Below are 9,415 nucleotides of genomic sequence, written 5' to 3'. Positions count from 1 at the left end.
TAGACTCAAGGTGGCGCTCAAACAATAAGGCTCGCGTTAACCAACCAGAGGAGGTCAGACCAAAAATCAGGAAAAAAACCCATAACAGAACCAAAAATATATATTTTTTAAATATATATTTAATGGATATATTATTGAAAAATAATTTACAGGATTTTTTTTACAGGTTTGTTGATTAGGGTTTTTTTTTATTTATGTAAAAAATGCTTTTTATATCAAAAAATATATCAGTTTCTTACTGAAATAGCAGACATCATTTCATTTGGTTTTCTGAATGAAGCAACTTGAACACAGACAACCAAGCACATGTCAGAGGTATTAAAAAAAAGTTTTATTAATTTAACAACCATACAAAACAAACAATCAAGTTTCCAAACTACCCGCACAGTTTTGAGTGAAATTGCAAAATATATCTTTTAAACAGGGCAAGTTAAATCACTTACTATTCACTTCAGAAACATTTCCATATTTTTGTTATAATGTTTTTTGTTTTTTTATTATCATGTCACACTCTTATTGTCCTTGCCAGTGGAAGCTCACAAGTGATATCTTGTGGTAAAACTATAAAAAAAAAATCACATCACAAATTAAATATTAAATACACAAACAAAAAAACCTAAGCACTACAGCACATTGCAAAGCATTTGTAAACAAAAATTGTAAACAATGTGTTGTCAGTATTTTAGCAGTTGAAGACAACATTACGTATTGTCCAGGCTGCACTTGTAAGTTCAATATGGAGGCTAAAACACACGCGCACACACATAAATAATCACATTTTTTTTTTAACAATCTTGGGTCCGATTCTTCAATATGGGCAAACAGGCCAGAGAAAGGCTAATCATTTTAGCATATTAACATGGCAGACGACATGAGGTCAGCACCATGACTGAAGTACCATCGATTTTAAGTGTTTGACACTGGTCTAATTACATCATCTACTACTACTACTACTACTACTAATCCATCAGATCATGACCCATGAAGTACCAAAAGTACAAATGAAGGTCAAACACGCAAAAAGGTAGTATCTGAAATTGAGTTTTATGGTTTTAACTCATCAACACTACAGCGGTCAACTTATTCTTACGCTCATAAGAATTAACGATGTGTTCAAATGTTACTCCGAACATTATCGATACTTTAAATAAACGCAGAGTGACAGTTTAGCATGGTTTGATGTTTATGTGTGACAGACAGAGGGTTGTTTTTACTGTCATTTCTTGTTTCAGTAGATCCGATCCATACCCGAGTAATTAGATGGGCGTGCCAACAACATCGAAAATACCGCTGGATCGTAACTTTAATCCAAAATGACAGAACAAGACATATCTCCCTGCATGCAACACACAAAGGATATGGTGACACCAACTTTTGACACAGAGCTCACAGTTATTCATTACCGTAATTAAAAAAATATATTAAAAAAAAGATAAACTTGTGTACATTTACATTTAATTTAATGCAGTTATTTGCAATAATAATAATAATAATAATAAAATGAAAAAGGTGTGACCGGCCGAAATGCTACAAACTCGTCAAGTTCAGGTAGAGTGTCACAGTCCAGTAATACTTAATGAAATACTTTGTTGATATCGATGGATAATAGCAATATTCATATAGAACTGCTGCTTCTGTCATACTGTATATTCTTATGTATAAAAAGGTATTTTACTGTAGATGACACATGTATTGATTATGCCCTTTCAAGCAAATGTGCTATTTATTCATTCAATATATTATATATATTTAAAAAAAAAAAAAGACTTCAGTCACACCGCCACACAATAAATATACTGCAACATTATTTGTTAAATTACATCTTTTTGGTGTAAAGATTAGGCCTTAATGTCCAGCCGGGCTTAATGTAAGCACAGTGTTGCATTCATCGAAATATTCTAATAATCACCACAAGCTGATGATCAATTTTTGGTCTTTCACTCATGATAAATATTTACACCGCATGTTTATGTTCATAAAAGGGTGACTGTGCTTTAAACAGTTAAATGATAATTAACCACTGAATTAAGCTGAGCTGTGTGAATAAGACATTAGCTTTCTTATCGTCGTTTTCGAGCAACGTTTGTGGAAATGCTTATTCCCGCCGCCGAAGAGTACCCCATTTCTTCTACTACGTCAGCAATTTAGCGCTGCGGTTTCGCCAAAGGTGGCGTGTGTGTCTCACATAGCACAATCACTGTGTTGTTTTCCCAGCATTAAACCTTTGGCGTGTGCCCGACTAATCCGCCGTGTGTGTGTGTCAGAGCAGGTGTTCCACCAGCTGTCCGAGGCCAAGCACCTGCTGTGACAGACCCGTTCAAGGGGCGTGGCCCTCCGGCACACCTTGGATTTTAGGTTTCAGCCTCGGCAAAACAGCACCTTTTTATAGTCTTAAGCATTAAATGACACTTTAAGGCCTCTCCCGTCGCATCTGGGTTGCTGAAGCAGCATTCCCGGATGGTCGTTTGTCCATTTTTACCTGATACACTCTTCCTCCGATGGGCTTTCCGATTCCTCGTTGTCGGTGTCTTCCAACTCGGGAAGATCTCCCCACAGGAGCAGGTTGAGACCTAAAAATGATACATATTAAGTACAAAGTGCTGATAGCAGGGATCAGGTTTTATGAGCCACTCTAATTAGGGGTGGGACTCGGTAACTCCTTACAGTATATTCCATTTACTTTCCATTTTTTTTTACAAATGTCCCATTGATCGGCAAATAAACAAATAATGTACGCAGCCATGCAAAAGTGGCAAAAATGCATTTTTCTGATGCTCTGAATCTTCTAATATGACTCAGTTATTAAACGAATTTAGACTCAATTTGACTTGTTATACAATTACAAGTTACAAAGCATCTTCCTGCTGGAAAATGTTGACTAAATTGGCTTGTGAGACAGCACCCTCTGCTGTATTCATAAAGGTAACACACTTTTCCCCCGTGCAGTTAGCACCATCCAAACACTCTCCATTTAAGTTAGCATAAAAACGAATTATTTGGAGTTCAAAGCAAAGGAATTTGTGAATATGCAAAGGAGCAAATGCCGAATGTACTGTACTTTATTCCCGTCATTGAGCACCACCTCTGAGTATTGACCCAATCAGGGAAAGATCCAAAACTTCGCAGAATCCAATTCACCTGATGCGTCCAATCTGTTTAGAGTGGAGACCGAGTCGCTGTTGAACATCCAGAAATGTCCATTGTTACAGGAAAGCAGGCAGGGTTTACAAGGGGCCACAACGTGATAGCCCACCACGTTACCACTGCGATAGAGGGGGGGGAAAAAAAGGCAGAAACACGAGTCAGCATTTTACAGCAAGTACCTCTGAAAAGTGCTTAAACAATACTATTGGTTGTCTTTTGTGTTCAACCTGAACGAAAACAACAAAGGAGAGTACACACAAAGGAAACACTATATGCTTTATGAAGCAATACTACTGTTTATGAGCATGAATGCCTGTAAATACTTAAAAATTGGTGAACCTCACAAGGAAATTACATTTTGTAGCTGTTTTATAATATCCTGGGGGCTTTAAAATAGGAACACACATCAGTGTGACATAGAGTAGTTATACATCACATCAAAGCATGACAGTTAAAGTGATAAAAAGCTACAGTATGTTAAGAAAAGAGCTTAAACCTACCACTTGAGACATGCAATGTCTCTCAGCTTGCATTTGCAGCTTTCAGTTGAGTAGCAGCTGGCCACAAAGTCAACAGTTCTTCATGGAATAAACAAAATGTATATGAGAGGTTGCTCATTATCAGCAAAACTCAAGTTATCACATCCATTGTTCAGAGTATGTGACAATTAGCTATAGTAACTCAAAGAAGCACTGTCCTGGTAATCATTGCATGTGTAAACAAAAAGCTAGCTAGCAGTGCTAATGTGACTAGCACTTACCTATTTGGAGGTATATCAGTCGAAAAAAGCTCCACCTCTGTGTCTGCAAGAAGCACTGCTTTCATGCCTCTCGTACAGAGCAAACTGTCACAAAATATACAGTTAACCTGAGCCACACACTTGTTTTTGAAATTAGCGTTGGACGTCGACATTGTCGTCCTGCCTTGATGTGTGACGTTAGCCTTTTACGCCTCCTTGATGTTGCAAACACAATAATAAGGTCAATCCAACGCGGACTTGGCCGATTTCTGGGATTTTAAGGATAAGCATATGGCTTTAAAATGCCCTTCACATGCATCGATGGTTACTCCTACGCCGTCAAACAAACGCAGCTAACGTTAGCTTTTCAAATACACGGTCCGAATAAAACAATTCCCCATCCGGGTTCCAGACTATAACGTTGACGGTGAGCTAAATTATTAACACCCAGAAACGGCGAGGAATACGATTGTAACACCATCAGGTCCGCGTCAGTTCAGTGTGGAGTAGTTAACAGCTAACTAACAGCTGTCAGCTTTGTTTACAACTTCCTGGTATTTAAAACCACTTCCTGAAACCATCTTTGAAAGAACCAATGCTGAGTTATGATTGGATACACTGCAATAGTCACTGACGCGATTGGTCAGGTTTAGCAACAAGCACAAATTCGATTGGACATACTTTACATTTGGTCGGACCCATTTACTAGCTGCCTGTTCTTTATTGGTGCATTTACACATCAGCCAAACTCACTAGGGCCAATCGCAACGTAGAATGGGTGTATCCGATTAAAATTGGCGGGGTCGGAAAAAAAAAGTTGTGTCCTTTCAGGTCAGAAGAGAGACAAACTTTATAAACGCTGTAAACAATGACAGCGTTTAAAATGGCAAGTTGAGTTAAAACTACGGAATGGCAAGATATGTCAAATGTTTAAATTTAAAATTGAGAGGCTACAATTGCAGCCTGGCAATGTTTGTGACGACTTCCGGTTTTAGCTATCTGTCAGGAAATACTTTTCATTTGCACTAAACAACTATTATATCATTGGGGCTCGCCGTGTAAATATGTCTTGGGGGCAACTTATATTTCACGTAAATGTGACGTAAATGTGACTGATTTCATGCGCTATATGTGTGTTTTAAAAGTCAAGATTAATACTTTGCAATGGATAAACTTCAAATTCACTACATGATTTAATAATTCAGGAAGATGCCTTAATCTTGGTGTGTGTCCTGCGCAGTGGCTCCCACTACAGCCAGCCCCTCCACCGGTTCCTCCTCTCTCCTATTACTTCTTAGGAGGAGGGAGGGGGGTCACTCTTTAGACAAGCGGATATTGCGAGGAACCGAGAAGCAAACGGACCTTGGAGAGCAAACTAGCACGTTATCACTCATTTAAATGGAGGCGTGCATCCCCCCTCTTTGACTTGAAACTGTTTGCACCCAAGCCGGCGGTTCGGAGGAGGCGCAAATGAACATTGTGCAGCAGCAGCAGCAGCAGCAACAGCAGGAGCAGCAGGAGAACAAGAAGCAGACGAAGCAGCAGCGCCAAACTCACTATGCACCCGGAGTGAACACACGCAGGGAGACAATACGGAACCCGCCGGGCTCGCAGAGGAGCCACATTTTCCTTATCGGGACTCTCCTTTTTTTCCTCTCCATTCCGTGTAAATCTAACCGTAGTGTGGATATTCTTCCCCCTTTTTTACTCACCGATTGAGAGCGATTTGACTTCACAGCGAGGACAAGTGGTTTGATCCGCCAAACTCCAGCCATGACGTCTCCGGCCAAATTCCGAAAGGACAAGGAGATTGTGGCGGAATATGAAACTCAAGTTAAAGGTAAACTTTTTTTTAATTATTATTAAAGCTTAAAGTGTAATTGCAATTGAGTGTTTTTTGCGTTTTCTGTCTCATATTAATTTCCTTCATATATCATTGTCTTTACATACATATGTCCAGAAATGGTAGCAATCATTGTGTTCTGATCAAGTGTAGCAGAACACAATGTGCTCCAGAATGTTGTGCACAACAAAGACAGACGTGTGTGGGGGGAAAAAAAAAACCCACCCATGCATCACGGATGTTGTTGACCAGCAGCTTGCTGGATGTGTTCGGGCCAAAAAAAACCAACTCATGTGTTCCGAGTCCGTTGTGTCGACAAGCGGAAGGCTGCTGTTCGACATGAGCACAAGGCAGGGCGTTTTCTCTCCCCTCTTGTCTCCATGCGTGTCTGCTGTGCTGCATATGGCTGCTCGGCTCTGCGTACCGTGTGTGCATGTGTGCGTCAGGATTGCACACATATTGCAATTGTATGGTGTGTGTTTTTTTTTGTCCCTTAAGAGTACACTTAAAGCTGCAATGAAGGACAAGCAAAGTTGTATTGACGCTTATGTCTCCAGGTATAGTGGTGAATGCACTCATTGGTCACTTTATTAGGTACACCTGCACCATCCTGTGTTGACATCCAATACGAATTTCGCATGAATCATGTGACATGGATCACATGGCGCATGCCTGCATTGCAACTTTTTATCCTTTTGGATCAAGATCTGTATTTTTTTTCCATATTTGTGCACCTTTTGTGCACAATGTCCTTTTTAGGGCATAGTAGCAACAAAGAAGCGTATTTGTGTGAAAGTTACCTTTTAAGTACTAAGGGTGTGACGAGACATTCAGTTCACAAGATGAGACATGACTTTTAAGAAAGTACAGTGACAAATTATATATAAAAACATATTACACTATATTGCAGTATACTAATTTAATCTCTATGTGAGTGTGAATGGTTGTTTGTCTATATGTGTGCTGTGATTGGGTGGCCACCAGTCCAAAGTGTACCCCGCCTCTCGCCTGAAGACAGCTGGGATAGGTTCCAGCACCCCTCCGCGACCCTCGTGAGATTAAGCAGTAGAAAATCAATGAATGAAATATGACATAATATTGCAGTATACTAATTTGATTTCTATGTGAGTGTGAATGGTTGTTTGTCTATATGTGTGCTGTGATTGGGTGGCCACCAGTCCAAAGTGTACCCCGCCTCTCGCCTGAAGACAGCTGGGATAGGCTCCAGCACCCCTCCGCAACCCTCGTGAGGATAAGCGGTAGAAAATGAATGAATGAAATATGACATAATATTGCAGTATACTAATTAGATTTCTATGTGAGTGTGAATGGTTGTTTGTCTATATGTGTGCTGTGATTGGGTGGCCACCAGTCCAAAGTGTACCCCGCCTCTAGCCTGTAGGGCTGGGATAGGCTCCAGCACCCTTGTGACCCTTGTGAGAATAAGCAGTAGAAAATGAACGAATAATTTAATTTCTAGTATGTTACACTTTTCCGCATTGTGTGTGTATGCTAGTGGCCCCGCCTCCACCCACCAAGACAAAGAATGTATATGACTGGGAAAAGGGAGAAAAGAAAAGACAAAATTATTGAGTTAGTTTTCATTTATTGTGTGGTTACGGTAATTTATTTATTATTTTTCCAGGCATAGTTCCCACAAGACATTTTGTTCCCTGTACTAGAAGTATTTTGGCAAGTACTGCAATTGCAGATCTGTAGATAAGACAAGTTTTCTGCCAGGCTCATTAAATCTAATGCGATCTAAGTCGGCATAGAAATCATATGTTCTATCATATCTGACATTCTAACAGGTAGAATATGACAAACGGATCCGAGAATCCATCCCAATCCCTGGTCACCTGCTTTATCCATGAACTCATTGGACAGTCAAGTCCCCATAGAGCCGGCTTCATGCTCAGCCACCTGTGTCACGGTTCTCTGCCAGGACTACATTGTGAGAACTGTCTCCTGCAGACTTGATGTTCGTCCATCGATCCGCCTTGTCAGTTCCTTCTGAGCTCCCAGGTGGAAAGCTGTGCTTGGTTTTCCCACATCTTCCTTAGACGGAATGACTACATGAGGGGGATAAGTGTGTGCTGAGGTTGAGGTGTTTGCGGGTGTCGCTTCCTTCTAAAAACACAAACACACAGCCTGTTATTAGCTTGCAATCTGCCAATACAGGGTATCCAATGGTCTGCTTCCAGCTTCCCGCCATCCAATTCCAGAACTAGTCAAATGATGTCTGTGCTTAAATCTGACAGCAGGAATAATCTTTATGCATGTGGAGATTTTGCGCTGTGGCATGGAAGGAAAATAAATGTAAATCCCCCCCCAAATGGCTCAAATTGATAAGGCAGTGCAGCATAATGGGGGAACGGAGGCAAGCTGTGGATAACTAAATGTTACCAAAATAGAGAATGACTATTTCTACCATGTAGGTTGGTCATCGGGGTTAATAGCAACTCGATTTTATTTGTTCTTCATATTATTTTTAATTAACAATCAAATAGTTTATTATTATGCCGATCCCCAGTTAATACATAAGCCAAATGCATGTCTATTGTCTATGGCAGGGGTCTCAAACACGCGGCGAGGCCCCTGCCTTGATATGAAAGTTTAATGTTAGTGCGGCCTGCGTAAGTTTTAATATGGATGCTGTATGGTATCATGTACCCAGAAAAAATTATTACGTTTGATTAATGTTCATGTTAAAGGTTAAATAACTGTTAATAGTTATCCTCCCTATCCGTGTGGAAGTGGTAAGTTTTTGGCTATTTAAGTTTAAAGGAAATAACTTGAAGGCTACCGTTTAGGTCGCTAGCTCTCTAGTTTGCGAGTTAGCATGTGTCTCAAGACTCCGCAGTTGCGCAATATGTTGGAAATAAAAAGAGTATAAATGTGACTATAGTCGTGTTTTGTCATGTCTACAGGGCTCTAATAATGCTTTGTTCATTTTAATCTGAAAAAAAATAATTTGTCTACCCACCAACTATATGTGGTTTCTTGAGTTTTTATTATTTGCAGTTTTATTATTATTATTATTATATTTATTTATTACTGATTGATTTTCTTCTTGATTTGTTTATTTATTTTTCATCTTATTTTGTGTAGAAAACTAAAAAGTAAGATATTTGAGAACAGTGGAATGTTTTATCAGAGCTTTTATTGTAGAAAATTGGAACCAAAGAGAAGTTTTTACATTTTTTTTGTTTTTAACAAATGTTTTTTTTTTTTGGAAAACCTGATGCGACCCAGTCTCACCCAGACCCGAGCTCCAGTGGCCCCCAAGTAAATTGAGTTTGAGACCCCTGGTCTATGGCCTACAGTTGTGCTTCCGTACATTCACATTGGACATGAATGGCAACATAATTTGGGGCATTTAATGAAATATTTGAACCATTCTTTTTTTCACAATGATACAACTTCATACAATTTTCAAACAAGAAGTGGATGCACAAGTTTTAATTTAGTTAGGATTTTGTCGATTGAACACATGGTCAAAATTCTAAATTCAAATACACTATATACATTTACCTACATCTTTTAATAAGTCTTTTATGTAGTCACTCACCTTACCAAAAAAAAATGTGACTTGAAAAAATTGAAATTGAATGCAAAGCATCCAGGAAGTGACAAGAATGCACAATTGACATGACATCACATGCTTTGCAGCGTTTTTACAGACGTAA

The 9,415-nt window shown here is 39.4% G+C and overlaps 2 protein-coding genes across 3 annotated transcripts in view; one reads left to right on the top strand and one right to left on the bottom strand.

Annotated features, from left to right (window-relative positions):
- Nucleotides 1–309: 309 nt before the first annotated feature.
- Nucleotides 310–5,849, bottom strand: fam72a (family with sequence similarity 72 member A). Its single transcript, XM_058055625.1, has 4 exons — nucleotides 3,905–5,849; nucleotides 3,645–3,722; nucleotides 3,139–3,263; nucleotides 310–2,570 (listed from the first exon to the last, which is right to left on the bottom strand). The coding sequence occupies exons 1-4, from the start codon at nucleotides 4,054–4,056 to the stop codon at nucleotides 2,476–2,478; spliced, it is 450 nt and encodes a 149-aa protein (XP_057911608.1). The 5' UTR covers nucleotides 4,057–5,849; the 3' UTR covers nucleotides 310–2,475.
- Nucleotides 4,957–9,415, top strand: part of srgap2 (SLIT-ROBO Rho GTPase activating protein 2) — an 80,947-nt gene continuing 76,488 nt past the window's right edge. The window contains exon 1 of one of the 2 annotated variants that reach the window (XM_058055621.1): nucleotides 4,957–5,723. In XM_058055621.1, coding sequence (XP_057911604.1) covers nucleotides 5,657–5,723 — 67 coding nt within the window. In that variant the 5' untranslated portion in view covers nucleotides 4,957–5,656. The remainder of the gene's footprint in view (nucleotides 5,724–9,415) is intronic. The other variant, XM_058055620.1, reaches the window with a different exon arrangement.

Source organism: Doryrhamphus excisus, chromosome 18, assembly GCF_030265055.1.
Source record: "Doryrhamphus excisus isolate RoL2022-K1 chromosome 18, RoL_Dexc_1.0, whole genome shotgun sequence".
NCBI classification, from domain to species: Eukaryota; Metazoa; Chordata; class Actinopteri; order Syngnathiformes; family Syngnathidae; genus Doryrhamphus; species Doryrhamphus excisus.
This window is presented reverse-complemented; position numbering and strand designations above follow the sequence as displayed.

What these genes read in the sequence shown, in the direction of transcription:
- fam72a (XM_058055625.1), bottom strand. Translation starts at nt 4,056, where the DNA reads ATGTCGACGTCCAACGCTAATTTCAAAAACAAGTGTGTGGCTCAGGTT. An exon ending in ACTGATATACCTCCAAATAG is followed by an intron (nt 3,723 to 3,904) that starts GTAAGTGCTAGT and finishes TATTCCATGAAG; the next exon opens with AACTGTTGACTTTGTGGCCA. An exon ending in GACATTGCATGTCTCAAGTG is followed by an intron (nt 3,264 to 3,644) that starts GTAGGTTTAAGC and finishes CCTCTATCGCAG; the next exon opens with TGGTAACGTGGTGGGCTATC.